Genomic DNA, 18631 nt, shown 5'->3' on the forward strand with positions numbered 1-18631 from the left:
CTGTAGCCTAAAACGTCCACTTGGGAGTCTCAGAGCTGAGGCAGGAGAGGACAGAAGGAGCTAGGTCTAGACGGGTCTGGAAGCCAGCCCACAGAGTTTGGACTTCATCCTGGTTTTTTTTTGTTTGTTTGTTTGTTTTTGGAAGAGAGAGAGGACGAGAGAGAGGGAAGGAGAGAGGATCCAAAGAAGGCTCTGTGCTGACAGCCGTGAGCCCGATGCGGGGCTAGAACTCATGAGCCGTGAGATCATGACCTGAGCCGAAGTTGGCTGCTCAACCGACTGAGCCACCCAGGGGCCCCTGGACTTCATTCTGTGAATGAGGCACCAAAGCCAGCAAGACTGACAGAGACTGAGCAGGTCACTTAAATCAACCACACGGCCCAAGTGACACACACACGGCCTTGTTGTCTTTCGTTCTCCAACTCCTGTTGGAGTTGGAAATGTTTAACTTTCCTTTTCACTCTTCCTGGAGACAGACAACAGTGCAAGGGAGAGTCATGACAACGGATATTTGGCCTGAGGCAATAGGGAGTGGTGGGGACTGTGGCAAACTGGAGCCCAGCTGGCCCGTTTACAGGAGCGGCTGCCATGAAGCTCCAGCCAAGTGATGCCACGTGGGATTGTGGATCATGGCCAGACCTTCTGATTTTTCAAGAGGACCCAGAAATCTGAATTTTTAGGTGAAATCTCCCCATTTCCTATTTTTTAAATTTTTAAATGTTTATTCATTTTAGAGAGAGAGACCGAGCACGGGCAGGGAAGGGGCAGAGAGAGAGGGAGACGCAGAGTCCGAAGCCGGCTCCAGGCTCCGGGCGGTCAGCACAGAGCCCGACGCGGGGCTCAAACTCACTGGCTGTGAGATCATGACCTGAGCCGAAGTCCGACGCTTAACTGACTGAGCCACCCAGGTGCCCCTGAAACCTCCCAAATGTAAATGCTGCAACTAATTTTAAAAATGCAACAAAAAATATGGCCAAGAGTCCCTCCCCCCGCCACCGCCATGATGTCCGGCATAGAGAGTGACTGGTTTGGATGGAGGTTTGAAAGTTGGCCCTAGAACTGGGGGCTTGGTGATTGGCTGTAGCCTGCTTGGAGGGGCCGGGTGGGGGGCCCCGAATGGTCTTTGGAGCTCTGGTCTGATTCCTTCTCCGCTGCTTACTAGAGCTTGGCGGTCTGGGGCGGTGTCCTTCTGCATAGAATGGGGATCACCACATCTGCCTTCGTGGGTTTGTCTTGAGGACCAAGGGTCTGACTCGTGACCCAGTGCCATGCACGCGGGGGAAAGGTTTATAGCTTTTATCCCTATAGTTGAAGGCTTCTGGGTATGGGTCATAGGACAGACTGAAAGTCACCATAAAAGTAAATATATATATTTTTTTTTTTTAGCTCTTACACACGTAAATTTGACGATGAGCAAAATGAGCGACTTCCTCGAAAACCACAAACTACCACAACTCGCCCAGGATGAGCGAGCAGCAAGCATTAAAGGGATTGAATTCATGGCTGAAAACCTCCCAAGAAACAAAATCCCCAGGTCCAGATGGTTCCACTGGAGAATTCTACCAAATTAGCACCGATTCTCCGCAACCTGTTCCGGGAAACAGAAGAGGAGACGACACCCCCAACTCATTCCATGAGGCCAATGTGACCTGACCCCAAATGAAGAGATTTTTTTTTTTTTATTTAAAAAAAAAAATGTTTTTAAATTTTTTTTTTCAACGTTTATTTATTTATTTGGGACAGAGAGAGACAGAGCATGAACAGGGGAGGGGCAGAGAGAGACGGAGACACAGAATCGGAAACAGGCTCCAGGCTCTGAGCCATCAGCCCAGAGCCCGACGCGGGGCTCGAACTCACGGACCGCGAGATCGTGACCTGGCTGAAGTCGGACGCTTAACCGACTGCACCACCCAGGCGCCCCTAAAGAGATTATTTTTTAAAGAGCCTCTAATTTTTCAAGTAAGAAATGTTGACCTTACCGCTCCAGGCAGCTGTGTCCCCTCCAAAGCACCCACAGTGCCCTTCGGGAAAAGCCACCCGATTCTCAGACTCGTCTGTTGAGGTCAGTGGGGCAGGAATGTTACTCCAGTTTTACAGGGGAGCAAACACCTCTCTAGTTCGCAAATATTTCCATCAACTCGAAAGAGAACCCCATACCCATGAGGCTATGGCTCCCTGTTCCCCACTCCCCTCTAGTCCCTGGCAAGCACCCGTCCCGTGTTCTACCTCTATGGATTTACCGGTTCTGGATGTTTCGTATAAATGGAACCACACCATGCGTGTGCTGTGTCGGGCCTCTTTCACTTCGTGTCATGTTTTTAGGGTCGGCCCATGTGGAAGCATGGATCAGCACTCTGTGCCTTTATATGGCTGAAAAATATTCCACTGTACGAACATCCGACTATGCGTTTATCCCTTTGTCCGTTGACGGGCATCTCCAAAGAGATTCTCAAGCCGCATATTTCTACTTTGAACTAGGCCCCGTGGGGGGACTTGGGTCAGAGCTTTCCCCCTCTGCCATCAGGAGGACCTACGAGTTCCTTAATTCACAGAGGAAGTGGGGGGGGGGGGGGTAGCAGGCGTGGCAGTGGGAACCTCCTAAGGCCCCGTCAAAGTCAACCCCCCATCTAACCAAGCTGACACCTTCCTGCCGTCCCCCGTGTGACACCCTCTTTGCCGAAGGCCCACGGGAATCCCAGCACTCCTTGGACAGCTCAAGAGCCCTATTGTTGGGGAATTAGTACCATAAAAAGTGCAGGTGGGGCGATGGGGGAGGCAGCCTCCCAACCTGCTAGTTAAGCATAAGGGAAAATTGGTCCCATTATTTCGGCTTGCAGGGTGCCTAGGATTTTTTTTCACTCCTTATCATTGTGAGCACCAAACCCTATATTTACAGAAGACAAAGAGTGTCTTGCTTGAACCCAACCGACGATCTGTTGTAGGTTTTGCATAGGAGATTTAAATCCCTTTTATTATTATTACTTTTTTTTTCCCCCGCCCCCCCCCCCCCCCCCCAGATCCGCATCAGCATTCACTGAAGGGTAGAACTAAAGAAGCAGGGGGCCGGGGGGAAAAGTTGGCAAAAGAAGTCTTGGGAAGCAGTCGGCGTTTGTTAAATCTGGTGGGCGGAAAATCGGGGGTCTTAACCGGCTCGAGAACCCTCAGCCTAAGTTGACTCTGTAAGGAAATGGTCTCTTTCCAAGCAGCAGAGAGCACAGGGCTTCAAAGACAGTCTCTGCTAATGAGCACTTTTCTGACAACCCCAAACCATCTCTAAAATATATTTTATGTTGGAAATAATCCTTTAATGCTCTACAATACATAAGGCACTTGGCAGGGAGGCACGCTGGCTCAGGGAAGCACTATTACAGGGGATTAAATCTACAAAGGGTACCATCCCCTGCCCACGCCCCCCCCCAACTGTCATTCACCTCTAGGACACCTTTCAAAGCATTTCCAGCCTCTTCCTCACCCACCCCCGCCAGAATGACAACCACAGATGTTTGCTTCCTGCCCTTCTGGATGGACGGGAGCGGCTAACTAAGTCCCCATCCCTGGTCCTACCGAGAAAATAATCACCGCTCGAGAAGGCCAATCAAAGTCCTCATTTCTTTATTAGCCACAAAGATGAAATACCTTTCACTTCACTGAAAAGAGAGCTGGAGGGGGAAAAACAAAGATTTAAAGACAAGGTTTAACCCCCAGTGGGGGAAAGAAATCTCCGACTTCCTCAGAAAATCCTTTCCAAATTGTATTCATCTTGACTTAATCCACATCTACCGAGTGAATTAGGCAGTATTTATTTTGAAAATCCATTTTATAGAGTTCCAAGGACTCTGTTTTCCTTGGGCAGGGCTGACTCCATTCCAGAGCTGGAGGCCGCTGCGAGGGCCCCGCCAGGCCTTTAAACTTCCAAGGTGCTGGCCTCACATGGCTAACACAGTGTAAATAAACACAGCTGAGCCCGGAGAAATTGGAAGGTTTTCTCATTAAAGAAATAAAATAAACAGATGTCCTTAAGCACTTTGGCTTGTGTTTGTCAAAGGATAGAAAGCTCTAGATGTCTGAGCGACAGAGGTGAATTAGAGCTACATCTCAAGGTAGATGGGGCAAAAAGAAAGAAAAGGAAAGAATCCGTGGTCCTCTGAATTAACTAATAGTCCTCCAGGGAGGGCCCTTTTGATTTGAACCGTAGCAACTTCTACAAATAGTTTTTAACTGCTGGGTCATAAAACCGGGGTTTTTTATTTCTTCTCAGTTTGTAAAGCAGTAACGGACAGGCTAAGCCGTGTATCGCCAACTGGATCTGATTGAATCCCGATGGCACTGCGCTGGGTATTGCATTCCGGAATCCGGGCCGGAATCACGTAATAACACCCGCTGAGGAGTGGGGGGAGGACCGCGGCTGGTCTGGTCGGAGGGGACAGGGGAGCCGTGGGAGGGAACGTGCGGGGAGTCAAGGTCTGGCCGGGCCCGCTCTGCCCAGCCTCTTCCAGACGTACAGAGAGGCGGGCGGGCTGGCTGGATCCACCAGAAAAGTCGTCACCAAGTGAGTTCATGGCTTACATCTTGCTTCACTAATGTGTGAAGGAATCACTTGGGAGTCAAGTTTAAATGTCCTTTCTGGTTCATCTGGGACCCAAGACCCTGAATGTCTAAGAGCTCCCCGGCGATGCCGGTCCCTGGACCACGCTTCAGGTCGCCAAGAGGGCTTACGCTTGTTGCAACGGGGTTCTGGCAATGAGGAGTGGCCGTTCCTGTAAGAACCGATCGTGAAGAAGTCTGAACGTGCAGACCCCCCTCCGGGTCTCAGTTTGGGTCTCCCCAGAAGCAGACCCTGAGTCTAGGATTCAGGTGCGAGCAGTTTATCTGGGAGGGGCCGCTGGGAAGTTCTGGTGGCCCGGGAGGCAAGTGGGGCCGGGGGAAGGAAGTCCACGAGTCCACGAGGGTGGGGACATCTGGGGGATGGTGAAGAACACCCCCAGAGTGTCACAGCTACTTGCAGGGGGAGGCCACCATGCCCACAGGAACGGGGAGGGCTGCGGGGGCCAAGGGTGGGGCGTTAACAGCGCTGCTCTAATGAAAATTCCGTCCTGGCCACTTACTAATGGTGAAGTGATGCGATTCATCACCAAGCAATCCCAGTGAGAAATGAGCCTCTTTGGTGTCCCGATGGCAAGCCCCGTGGTGCTATGAGCCATCGGGAGGGTGCTCAGACCTCATCAGGAAGGTCTGAGAGTGGACGCTGGGTGCGGGGCCCTGCTTCCCTTCCAGCTGCTGGAAGAGGGGGTTGGTGGTGCCCGTGGGAGGGGCTTGAACCACGCCGAGTGAGCGGAGCTCCCAGCCACAGGAGATTCCCTAGACGGACGGTCACGGGGAAGGGGACAGCCTGCGTCTCTGAGACGGGGTGCTAAAGGCACAGTTTGGGACTCCTCGACGAAGCTTGGAGGTCGGCCGGAGGGAGCCAGGGACCGGCCATCTCTGCCCCCACACATCCCGCACACCCTGGGCACAACCTGGCGTTGGTGGCTCACAAATGTAAATGCCTCCGGGGACAGAGGAAGCGCTGCACAGCCCGCTGTCCGGCTGCACGTGGAAGGCCCCACCCCGTGGGGGGTGCCGAGGTGCACACGTCCTGGAGAGGGGTCTCCACTCTCTGAAAACTCAGGTCTCATGTTGCCAGGATGCCCCAGTTTTCAAGAGAAGTGAGACATCTAGATTTTAAAAGTATTTTTTTCTTTAATGTTTATTTTTGAGACAGAGAGAGCGAGAGAGAGCACGCAGGCCGGGGAGAGGCAGAGAGGAGGGTGGGGGACAGAGGATCCGACGTGGGCTCCATGCCGACAGCACAGAGCCCGACGCGGGGCTCAAACTCACAGACTGTGAGATCATGACCCGAGTTGAAGTCAGGCGCTTAACTGACACGCGAGACATCCAGATTTTCATGAAAACTATCCAGATTTCAAAATACTGGCAATGAGTTGAGAACTTAAAGACATGCCAAGGGGCCAGAGTGCGCCTGTCTTTAGGCCACATTTGGCCCTGCCTTGCCCATCTGAAACCTCGAATCTCTTCAGACCGAGCGGGACACGGCCCTTTAAAGGGATGATGTGGAGGGAAAACCTGGATGGGATTGTGCCCAGGCAGCAGAGGCATCAAGGGCCACTGGGCTCCATCCCAGGTTCCCCACCTGCCAGAATGTCCCTGGCCCCAAGCCTGCCCTAAAGGGGCCACTTGCTCAATACTCCACCCATCATCTTGGCTCTGGGCAGATGCTGATAAACCCCCGTCTTGTCTTCTTGTCTTGTCACGCGTGGGGCTCTCGGTTCCCTAGGGGGCAGCCACCCTGGAGTCTCATTTCTGCAGTGATTGCAAATCACACGCACTTAGAACTCCCTGCCCGCAAGCTATTTACTTATTTGTTTATTCAACAAACCTTTGTCAGCAGATATGCCCGGTTGCAGCTCACAGTCAAGCAGAAGAGTTCACTCCAGTGGCCTGAGAACATTCACGTGGACCCCGGGGGACGCAGTTTAGGTGCATGGCTAAAAGCAGCGGGCCACGTCCTGGCTTCTGTCCACGTTCTGGCTTCTGCGACTCCAGTCAGGCCACCTCTCAAAGCGTCAGTTTCTCCAGAAATGACTATAATAGGAGCCACCATGCCTTAGAGGCTTGTGGTGGGGATTCCGCCAGAGAGAACGTGTAAAGCTCCAGCAGTCCCTCAAGGGTGCTTGTCACAGCATTGTCCGTGCGGGTGGGGGGCTGGGGGAGCCTGGCTGTCCTCCTCGTGGGGAGGGGGAGGAGGTAAGCGTGGAATTCAGGGCGTCGGTTACTTGCAGGGTTTCTCAAATGCAGCACTACGGACGCCTGGGGTCAGGTAAGTCCCTGGCGTGGGGGCATCCTGGGCACTGCGGGATGTTGGTTATGGCAGTGCCGGATGTCGCCTGGCGGCCAAGTCACCTCCAGTTGAGAACCACGGAGTCAGAACCCTAGGACTGGATGTTCGGCTTCGTGGAAGATCAAAAAACCACAGAGCAGAGGGAGACGAGTGAGAAGCGTGGGGTATTTAAAAAAAAATTTTTTTTTCAACGTTTATTTATTTTTGGGACAGAGAGAGACAGAGCATGAACGGGGGAGGGGCAGAGAGAGAGGGAGACACAGAATCGGAAACAGGCTCCAGGCTCTGAGCCATCAGCCCAGAGCCCGACGCGGGGCTCGAACTCACGGACCGCGAGATCGTGACCTGGCTGAAGTCGGACACCTAACCGACTGCGCCACCCAGGCGCCCCGCGTGGGGTATTTAAATACGGCCGTTTACATACATGCCCTAAATGTACAGAAACAAGCAGTATGTATTTTCCAGGAAACCAGAATCGACAACAGTGAACTATGGGGAGAGGGGAGGAGGAAGATCCAGGTGGGTCTAAAAGGAAACACACGGGCGCCTGGGTGGCTCAGTCGGTTAAGCGTCCGACTTCGGCTCAGGTCACGATCTCGCGGTCTGTGGGTCCGAGCCCCGCGTCGGGCTCTGGGCTGACCGCTCAGAGCCTGGAGCCTGTTTCCGATTCTGTGTCTCCCTCTCTCTCTGACCCTCCCCCGTTCATGCTCTGTCTCTCTCGGTCTCAAAAATAAATAAACGTTAAAAAAAAATAAAAGATAAAAAAAAAATAAAAGGAAACACACATCGTACCCCCGTGAAACAAGAGAGGGGCTTCGTGTGCCCACAGAACACGAATAACTCAACATCTGCGCGTGAGGCCCAACTTCTAAAACAAGAGGGTTCACAGCAGAGTGCTCAGCGTAAGGCAAACTGTGCAAAAAAACCAGAATTTGTTCAAGAGGAATTTGCTGGTTGGCAATAGGGGGTGGACAGGTCAGGGCCAGAAATGAGGACACCTCTACAGCCCAATGTTGGAGAAGAAAGAGCCGTGTTGCATTCTTTATTTGCAGTTGGTTCTGCCCTCTACATATATCCAGACTCCCCTCACTCCACCCCTACCCCTCTGGTCCAAACAGCCGGCATCTTTCAGCTGGACTCTTGCAGTAGCCTGCTCACTGGTCTCCCTGCTTCCTGTGTTGCTCCCCTGTGGTCTACCCTCCCCAGGGGGGCAGCCTGAGGGATTCTTTAGAAATATAACTCAGACCCTGTCCTCTCTCTGGTCCAAGCTTCTATGGCTCCCACTTTAGAGCAAAAGCCCGGTGAGTTATTACCCTCCTCCTTGCTTGCTCTGCTCCAACCATGTTAGCTTCCTAGGTGTCCCTAAAATCCACCAGGCATACTTCTGCCGCAGGGCCTTTGCACTTGCCGTTCCACTGCTCTTTTACCACATAGCTATCTGTTCCTTTAAGTCTATTCGACATTCAGCTTCTCCATGAGGCCTCCTTCTCTGGCTGCCTTTTCTCAAATTTAATTACAATCCCTCTCCTCTGAAATGCTTCATATACCTCAAAGAACACCATCAACCAAGGGAAAAAACCCAAGCGGGGAAAAAAAAGGTATTTTCAACTCACATATCTGCCATTGCAAAATACTGCAAATCACATATATACCCAGCATATATAAAGAGCTCTCGGAAGTCTACGATAAAAAGTCGCATCAGCCGATGAAGAAACGGGCGAAGGATCTGAACAGATACTTTTCTCAAGAAGATGTCACCAATGGCCAAGCAGTACATGAAAACACCCTTAGTCATCAGTCAACGTCATTAGTCATCAGGGACATGCCAATCAAAACCACCGTAACATCCCACTTCACCCCCACTGGGAAAACTGCATAACCACCAAGACACTAACGAGTGTTGGGGACGAGGTGGAGAGATTGGAACCTTAGACGCTGCTTAGGGGACCGTAAGATGGCGTGACCGCTCCGGAGGAGAGCCTGGCAGTTCCTGAAGATGTTCAACCCGGAGTTACCATTCCCAGGCACGCACCTAAGAGAACTGCAAACCCCTGTCTGTGCAACATCTCACCCTCAAATGGTCACAGTGGCGTTATTCACACCAGCCCCAAGCCCAGCCGTCTGTCAACGCACGAACGGACAAAGAGTGGCACATCCCATACCATGGAGAATCCCCCGGCAACAAAAAGGAATGGAGAACTGGTACACGCAGTCACCGGGATGGATCGAGAACACACGATGCTAAGTCAAGGAAGCCAGCCGCAAAAGACCACACGCTATGATTTTTTTTTTTTTTTCCTAAGAAATGTTTAGACGGGACAAATCTATGGAGACAAAAAGTAGATTAGTGGTTGCCAGGGACGGGGCGGAGGTGGGGGGAGGTGGGGGAATAGGGAGTACCTGCTGAGGAGCACGGATTTCTCTTTGGGGTGATGAAAATGTCCCACAATTACACGCTGCTGATGGTTGTGCAACTCTGACATGCTAAAAACCACTGAATTGTACAGACTGAAACGTATAAGTGCTATATATATATAGCACAGGTGCTATATATATATAGTTTTCATAGAGTGGAGACCCCTCACCAGGACGTGTGCATTATATCTCAAGAAAGCTGTTATTATTATTATTATTATTATTATTATATTTTTTAAACGTTTTTTATTTATTTTTGAGACAGGGAGAGACAGAGCGTGAACAGGGGAGGGGCAGAGAGAGAGGGAGACACAGAATCGGAAACAGGCTCCAGGCTCTGAGCGGTCAGCACAGAGCCCGACGCGGGGCTCGAACTCACGGACCGCGAGATCGTGACCTGAGCCGAAGTCGGCCGCTCAACCGACTGAGCCACCCAGGCGCCCCAAGAAAGCTGTTATTAAAAAGCACACACAACTGGTCCTGGAGTTGAGTTTCCCATCGGTACTGAGCTGTCTCGAAGGCAAGGCACAAAAGGAAGAGACCGGGGTGACCCACGCGGAATAATCCCCCTTAAGAGTCCCTTCCTGGCCACAGGCAAAGAAAGGCTCCCGAACACCTTGCATCTGCCTAACCCGGGCTGGAAAAAAAAGTTCGGGGCCTCACGGGAGCGGTGGGAGGAGGAGAGGCGAGGGGAGAGGCAGCAACTGCGGGCTCCTCCAGCTCTCTAGGGAATTTCTAATGGATCCACAAGATGGGGGGAGGTGCTCTGCCAAAGGGACGCTCTGGCACTGAGCACTGGGTATGAAGAGATGGAAAGGAAGTGGACAGACGACAGCCTCGAGCAGCACATGCCTCTGATTGGGAACAGGAAGAGAGCCCAGTTTCTGTCTGAAAATCCAAACGCTCTGTTTTGAGTCAGGCCTTAATCATTTGAGCTCTGTTGCCCTTATATCCCTAAGTAAACAGCAAGTTACCCCTCTGGCTGGGACCACAATTGGCATGCTTTCTGCTTCCTGTACAGTGCTCAGTGTCATGGCCACAGGCAGGGAGCTGCTGGTCCTTGGCACGGATGTACAAGGTGTCTTGGCCTGTACCTGTCCTCACCCTCTCTGGAAAGAGCACTTCAGTCTCCCTTTGGGAAGCGTCCCTCTCCCACTCCATCCATTCGGCTGGGATGGAGCTGACCCGCTCCTCCACCCTCTCTGGCCGTGGGCTCTTGATCTGGGCTGGGGCTTGATCTAGGCTGGCGAATCAGAGCCCCAGAGGTTAGGCCGATGAGATTCAAGCCTGAGAGCTGTGCCGGAATTTGGGAAGTAGGTCTCCTTTTTTGGATGGGATTGCTGACAGAGAGTCGGGGTATGGAGGAAGTCGGCTGAGGGATGCAGAAAGACCAAGCCTCGAGAATGCTGCTTGTGCTCCTGGATCCAGCCCAACCTGAATTCCAAGTCCCTCTGAGTTTTTCAATTACTGCGATCCGATAAATTCCCTCTGTAGCTTAAACGCTCTACAAAGTGCTTCAAATTGAGTCCTGCTTTGCCACCAGCTGTTAGTAATGAGTCCCACGTAGCTGTAGCTTCTGGAAAAGCACAGAGAGAAAGAGTCGTGGGCCAAAAGTCAAGGCTACGTATTTTGTTTCTATTATGAATACCTTGACTCCACAACCTCCCTGTGCCTTAGTTACTCTGTCTGCAGAATGTGGTTCATACTTCTGTTCCTCTAGGGTCCTCTACACTTCTCTCACTTCCAAGTTTATTGCTGTAGCCCAGATCTCTCTTTGTTCTTTTTCCTCAACATTTTTCCCTTTCATTGTTCTTCCTCTTACTACATGCTGCTCCGTGCCAGGAAACGCTAGCTCTCCTCCAGTATCCACTCTTCCTTTCTCCCTCTCAGAATAACAGAATCCCCGAACTTGAATGGTGCATGTGACAAGACTACATCTCCCAGAATCCCTTGCAGCTATATGTGGCCACGTGATCAAGTTCCAGCCAACAGAACGTGAAAAGAAATGACAGGCACACATTCCGAGTCTGGCCCTTAACAGAGAAGGGGAAAAATAAGATAAAGAGGGGTAAATTCTCCTTTTCCTGTTCCCCCTTCTCGCTGGCTGGGATGTACACATGGGGGGGCGAGCTGTGTTTCATTTTGCCAATGAGGGCAACTTCTAGGGAAGGCAGAGAACAAAGGGGGCCTTCGTGCCTGGTGCTGTGGAGGAGTCTTACTGGCTTGAACTGCTTACACCTGGACTGCTAGCTGGACGAAGTCAACCATCTTGTTTAAGCCACGGTCACTTTGGGTCCCTCTTGGAGTGGCTGGATTCAGCAAATTAATAAAAAAGTACTCCTCATCTAGGGGAGAGCGGCGGGGGGAGGGTGGGGTGAGTTCCAGAACAGGAGTGAACGTGGCACAGGGGACTTGGATGCTCCAAGAGCTTCTCATCTGTTTCCCCTGGACATCCTGGGGGCACAGAGGCAGACAAGTGAGCCTGAAAAATGACTCTCACTCTCTCTGGGCCTCAGTTTCTCCTTCTGTACTACGGAGAGTAACTGGCCATGTTGGTCTCCTAGGTCCCTCCAACTCCGACCTTCTGTGGTTCTGAAATTCTAGGATAGACGCTGAAGTCAGAGGCCAGTGGGGCCAAGGAGGGTCCCATAGGTGGGTTAAACAGGCCAAGGGGGCCTGTGGGGTGGGCTGCACAGGGTACCCCCCCAAGAGGCCAGTCGCTACTCAGCTGCCATCGATGGCTCTAATTTTTCAAGAAGAGTTGGAAATCTGGACTGTTTGGGTCCGTGCAATCTCCTGATTTTTAAATGTTGGCAACAAATTCACATTTTTTCAAACACTCTAGGGGCCAAACAAAAATGTCCGCAGGCTGAATTTGGTCAGCGGCCACCAGCTAGGCGTTTTTTGTTTGGATACTATTTTCCTTCCTTCCTTCCTTCCACAAATATTTATTTGATGCCTTCTAAGTGGGGGCACTGTTCTATGCGCTGGGGATAAAGCAATGAACCAAACAGGCAAAAAAAGAAAAAAAAAAAAAGTGCCTGTCATCGTGTAGCTTTTCTAGAGGATCGTCCTGACTTAATCACGCAACAAATATCTATTGAGCAATTCTGGCCCGTGCATCGTTTGGCTGAGTGGGTAAAAAAATGTTCATGGGCCCTGCCCTCGTGGTACATATAGCCTAGAAGGGAGACACACAGTGAGTGCATAATTATAGATGAAAAACACAGTTATGGGGAGAGCTGTGCTTTAGATAAAGGTTAGCCAAGTCCTCTCGAAGGAAGCTACATTTAAAATGAGAACTGGGGCGCCTGGGTGGCTCAGTCGGTTAAGCGTCCGACTTCAGCTCGGGTCGTGATCTCACTGTCTGTGGGTTCGAGCCCCGTGTCGGGCTCTGTGCCGACAGCTCAGAGCCTGGAGCCTGCTTTGGAATCTGTCTCCCTTTCTCTCTCTGCCCCTCCCCTGCTTGCACCCTCTCTCTCTCTCTCTCTCTCTCAAAACTAAACAAATGTTAAAAAAAAAATAAAATGTGGGGCGCCTGGGTGGCGCAGTCGGTTAAGCATCCGACTTCAGCCAGGTCACGATCTCACGGTCCGTGAGTTCGAGCCCCGCGTCGGGCTCTGGGCTGATGGCTCAGAGCCTGGAGCCTGTTTCTGATTCTGTGTCTCCCTCTCTCTCTGCCCCTCCCCTGTTCATGCTCTGTCTCTCTCTGTCCCCAAAATAAATAAACGTTGAAAAAAAAATTAAAAAAAAAAAATGAAATAAAATGAGGGCACCTGGTGGCACAGTCGGTTAAGCGTCCGACTTCAGCTCGGGTCGTGATCTCACTGTCTGAGTTCGAGTCCCGCATTGGGCTCTGTGCCTGGAGCCTGCTTCAGATTCTGTCTCCCTCTCTCTCTACCCCTCCGCTGCTCACGCTCTGTCTCTCTCTCAAAAATAAATAAACATTAAAAAATAAAAAAAAATGAGAACTGAAAGACAAGTAAGAGTTATGCTAGTAAAACAACATGCTAGAACATTCCAGAGTATAGCAGAGGCTTCCAGGGTGCTCCTTCCCCACATCCTCTCAGCTGTTGCCATTCCTGTCGGTGCAGAGGCTTTCAACTGTTAGTCTCGAGGTTCCCTGCTGGAGGGCTTTCTCAGGGGCAGGCCCGAAGTGCAGGGAGGTAATCCCCTAGGGAAGCCCTTAAGCAATGATGGAAGGGAAGTGGCAGAGAAACATCCCAGCACCCTCACTCCTGGCGGGTCAGCTCGGAGGTGTGTTCTACAGAGTCTCCCAGGGGTCCCCGGTGGGACTGAGCCCCGGTCACCTGCAGCGGTAACTCGTATGGGCTGCCTTCCCTTCCCATCTCACTTTTCCACTCCGCATCCGGCCCTTCCTGGGAGAAACCCAGCAGAGATGGGAGGGTAGGTGGCTGGTTTGAGGACAGAAAGCACTTTAGGATGAGAGGCAGGAAACAGGGCTGCAGAGGGGGGCAGGAGCCCGCTCACGAACAGCCTTGGGAGGGATGTGACACGACCAGGTTTGTATTGTAGGATGGTCACAGCTGGACGTGAACGTGGCTGGGCTGAGGCGGTACGGCTGGAGAGAGGCAGCTGGCAGTGAGGGATGACAAGGTGGCATGGGCTCTGGGCTCTGCCCTGGTCTCGAGGACGCCCACAGTGTGGTTTCAGGAACAGTGGTGAGACAGACACAAAAACCATCCCCATGATGACAAAGCCCTACACAACCCGCGAGAACCCGACCGTTACCCGCAGCCGCAGAACCTGACAGGGGGCCGTCTCTAAGGGCAAGACGAGTGAAGGCAAGCCTTTCAGGGGGCAGTGACTTTACCGGGGTGGTTCGGAAAACCCTAAAACGCCCAGACCTAGCGGGTAACCCGCTACGATAGCCCCTGCGGGACGGCTCAACTTTTTGCAACGCCTGCCAGTCCGGTCTGGTGTCCTTTCGGCAGTTCTCGACTCCGCCACCCTCTGCCTAAGCCGTGCTCTGTCCAAGAACGCACGCCGGATTTCCCGCAGGCCCTGCTAGACGTATTAACGGCATTCCTACGTGGCAAGAGATTTCTGCACCACCAACACCATTTTTATATTCTTTACAACACAATGGCAGATGATAAATCTATCTTGCTAATTACACATCCAGCTTGTTATAAGCCCCATAAAAAACACGAGCAGCTGGAAAAGCCATGAGGTGATGTCAAATCATATTTCTGGCCTCTAAACAGAAACAGAAATATTTTCCAGGCGCTGGCGAGTCTCACGGTTCCTACCCGTGCATGGACGCAGCTGCCAGCAGGTTGCTCACCTCACATGAGATGATAGCTTTTGCCTGTTCTCGGAATCCCTGTCCCTCCACCCAACCCCCCGCCCCCCCCAACCGGCCTCCCCGGGGAGACGGCATCCACATGTGGTTTGCCGGGAAGCCCGCAGGACGGATGCACGGAATCGGCAGGGTTCGTTTTTGCATTATGAAGGTGGTTTCTGGGTTTCTTACATTCACCACCGATCAGCCCATAGCATCTGCCCAGAGTTCTTTTTTTTCCAACGTTTATTTATTTTTGGGACAGAGAGAGACAGAGCATGGATGGGGGAGGGGCAGAGAGAGAGGGAGACACAGAATCAGAAGCATGCTCCAGGCTCCGAGCCATCAGCCCAGAGCCTGACGCGGGGCTCGAACCCACGGACCGCGAGATCGTGACCTGGCTGAAGTCGGACGCTTAACTGACTGCGCCACCCAGGCGCCCCCCAGAGTTCTAACCGGATGGTTCCTGACATAATCTGTCGGTGACAGATTGGCCAAGCTGTCGTGAAGGTCCACGCCAGGGCTGACAAAACGCCTGCCCCTCGTCTCAGAAACACGGAAGGAAGATGAAATTCATCTGCCGGAGACGCGAAGATAAACAACAGGGAACAAGGAAAACACTTTGCCTCGTTTTTTAGCTAAAATCACTGTTTTTGGCTGCGGTGTATCAGACTAAGAGCTTATATCCGATCAAGTGGATGCTGAACGCTTCGTGGGTTGGAAGAAAGGCATGGGGGACGACAGAAGGGGAAGCTAATTAAATTTTCACATGTCGAGGGAAAATTCCATAGGAGCTCTCAAACCCAGACTGACCCAGAGGGGTAGCTTTTGTTGGAGAAGCCGCCTCATAAACTGCCCCCACAATTCCCAGGACAAACCAGCTGGACAGACTGTCATGTTGGGGAAAAAAAAAAAAAAAAAAAAAAAGAAACAGAGAGAGAAGACACAACATGGATTCTTACCTTCCCGTATCTGGATGCAAAAGTCCCGGTGAGTAAGGAGTGAAAAATAATTATCGTTTCATCCAAATCCCACACGAACACACGCTGTGATGAAAAAGAGGAAGACAAATGGATTTGCTTGCATCTGACCTAATGTCTGCAGAAATCAATTCCCTGGGAGGAGAAAGAAATCTTGAAAACCATTATCTCTAAGTGATAAAACATGTGACTCACCGATGCGTCACTGGGTCCCCATCCAACTTCAGCCGTGTAAAGTGTATTCTGAGGGCCAACTTTGGGCTCCTATCAAACCCTCAGATGCCAGAACCAAGAAGCCTGTTCCTGCCTTCCACATAGAAGCTCAAAAGTGGAGGAGCTCAGTCCAAAAGCAACAATAAAAATCATATAACTCATTTGAAAAAACGAAGTACTACCGTTTTACATTCACCCGCTCACCCTAAGCCCGACCACTTCTAAACACTCCTGTTTTCAGCAGTTCTGGCGATTACCTCCGGAACTCTAAGTAACGTACTTGTGCCTTTTTACTTACTGACTGGCCGACTTGAGACAACAGCTCTTGACTCAGTAATGTGAAAGATGAGGGTTTAGCTTATGGCGATCTCCCGCATTTCTCCAGGACTTTACGCTTTTCACGTAGGTGAGCCCCTCGACTTCTAAGACCATCCGCTTTGGACACTCTCCCGGGCTGACGCAGTAAATCCCACACGGAAGGCGGTTGTCGTGTTCTCGCCCTTTCCCCCACCTCCTCCCCTCTCTGTCATTTAGCGGCGTTAGGCTTACTTTTGCACTCCCACCGTGGATAAACCGATTCGTGTGCTTGGTTTCATAGAGGTACTTCGATCTTCTGTGCTCTGTTTCTATGTTGATTTTCAAGGTTGGTAAACAGTGAAGGGCATGCGCATCTCTCATCACTGTTCACTGTAGAGCCAAGTACCATGTTGGGATTCATCTCCTTCTCTGTGTGTCCAACGTCCTAGCCCCAGAGCCACTTTCAGGAGACTGTTTCTACCACGAAGGTCATGTCCTTCCCTGTGCTCCTTCCCGATGAAAAACCACGGCATATCCCAGTTTGTTCTACAGAGGAACCGTGCCTGTCTGGAATAACTTTCTGTTTTTGCAGGAGTTTGTGAACTGCTTTAATTTTTGTCTCATTTCCAATGATGTGCTTTCGTTAGAGTCTCAAATTCGGCCACACCCACTGTAGCAAAGAGGTTCACCCTCAGTGACAGAATGCTCCAATGTGGCCTGGGTCATCTTCAGGCTTGTTGCATAGGTAGCATCCGGAGACTTCCTTATACTGCATTTCCGGACGAGATCGACTGTTTCCCGGAACCCAGGTCTCTCTTGGTTTTCTTCCTTGTTTTGCTTGAGTATATCCTGAAGCTGCTTCTTGTGAAAGGGTGTCTGGAAAGTAACCGTGCTGAGTTCCTACCTTTCTGATCTATCTTCATTTTGCTCTATGGTACCCGTGGGTACAGAATTCCAATTGGAAAATAAAGTCCTCCGGATGTTTGAAAGAATTCCTCCATTATCTCATAGTGTCCCGTGTGACCGACGGGGAGTGTAATGTTTCATGAATCTTTAGTCCTTCGTAGGTTTTGCTTTTTCACTCTTGTGGATATTTTATTTTTATTTTTTTCCTCGTCCATCTTTTATTGTCAAGTTGGCTAACACACAGTGTGGACAGCGTGCTCTTGGTTTTGGGGGTAGATTCCCGTGATTCATCGCTTGCATACAACACCCAGTGCTCGTCCCAACAAGTGCCCTCCTCAATGCCCATCACCCATTTTCCCCTCTCCCCTGCTCCTGTACCATCAGCCCTCATTTTGTTCTCTGTATGTAAAAGTCTCTTATGGTTCGCCTCCCTCCCTCTCTGTTTGTAACTAATTTTTTCCCATTCACTTCCCCCACGGTCTGCCGTTAAGTTTCTCAAGTTCCACGTACGAATGAAAACATGACATCTGTCTCTCTGACTGGCTTATTTCACTCTGCAATAATACCTTCCGGTACCATCCACGCTGTTGCAAATGGCAGGATTTCATTCTTTCTCATTGCCAAGTAGTATCCCATTGTATATATAAACCACATCTCCTTTATCCATTCATCAGTGATGGACATTTGGGCTCTTTCTCTGGGATATTTTAAGATCTTTTCTTTATACATGCAGTCCTCAAGTTCCGTGAGGATAAACCTAGGTATGGTCTTTCTTCATTCATACTGTTCAGCACCTAAGCATTTTTGATCTTATTTCTTTACATGAAGACAGTCAAATTAGACCTTTTCGATTGATACTGCTTGCACTCTAAGAAAAAATATTTTCTAGAATTTTGTCTTTTTGATCTGTGTTCTGGGAGATTTCTGAAACGTTTTCTTCCAACCCTTCTATTAAACTTCTGATTCTGTCATTTAAAAATTTCCAATGACTCTTTGTCTCTGAGTATTTCCTTCCGAACAGCCCCCACTGCGTATTTTACAGATGCAAGAGCTCCCTGGATCTTTACAAGAAAACTGCTCAGAGTTTTCCAAAGTTCTTTTCTGGTTTTTAAATTACCTGTCATGTATCCTATTAACTTATTTTGGCCCTAATCTTTCACACTGTTGCTTTCCGTCATTTTCTGGGGATCACGGTCTTTAAGGGCAAAGGGCCTGACTGACTGTGTGTGTAGCTGGTGTTGGTGGCTGGGGGCCCGATGCACCTACTCAGTCTGCTATCTTGAATGGGCCACCCTTGAAACCTCTCTGGAGGTGAACGGCTGTACTTAATTTAAACATGGGCATTCACCATGCCTTTAACAGAAGGGTGGTCTCTAGGAGGAAAAGGTCAGTTAGTGCAAGGGTTTTCAAGGCACTTGGCAGATCTGAGTGTGACTTTGTGAGTTTTTTGGTCTAGTTACATTTATGTGTGTGTATGTCACAGTATTAAGTATAGATCTTATTACGGGTCATGGTAAAAAAAAAAGAGATTTGAAAAGTATTGTTTTTAAGGACGGCTTCTGGGTTTCAATGGCTAGGTCCTAATTTATCTGAACTCAATTGGATCGGGAGCCACTG

At 50.6% G+C, this 18631-nt stretch overlaps 1 protein-coding gene across 3 annotated transcripts in view; it reads right to left on the reverse strand.

The window, feature by feature from the left end:
* EYA2 (EYA transcriptional coactivator and phosphatase 2) overlaps positions 1-18631 on the reverse strand; it is a 267325-nt gene that overhangs the window by 66967 nt on the left and 181727 nt on the right. For all 3 annotated transcript variants that reach the window (XM_047852863.1, XM_047852864.1, XM_047852865.1), the window contains one exon: positions 15581-15664. In XM_047852863.1, coding sequence (XP_047708819.1) covers positions 15581-15664 — 84 coding nt within the window. The remainder of the gene's footprint in view (positions 1-15580; positions 15665-18631) is intronic.

This window comes from Prionailurus viverrinus, chromosome A3, assembly GCF_022837055.1.
Source record: "Prionailurus viverrinus isolate Anna chromosome A3, UM_Priviv_1.0, whole genome shotgun sequence".
NCBI classification, from domain to species: Eukaryota; Metazoa; Chordata; class Mammalia; order Carnivora; family Felidae; genus Prionailurus; species Prionailurus viverrinus.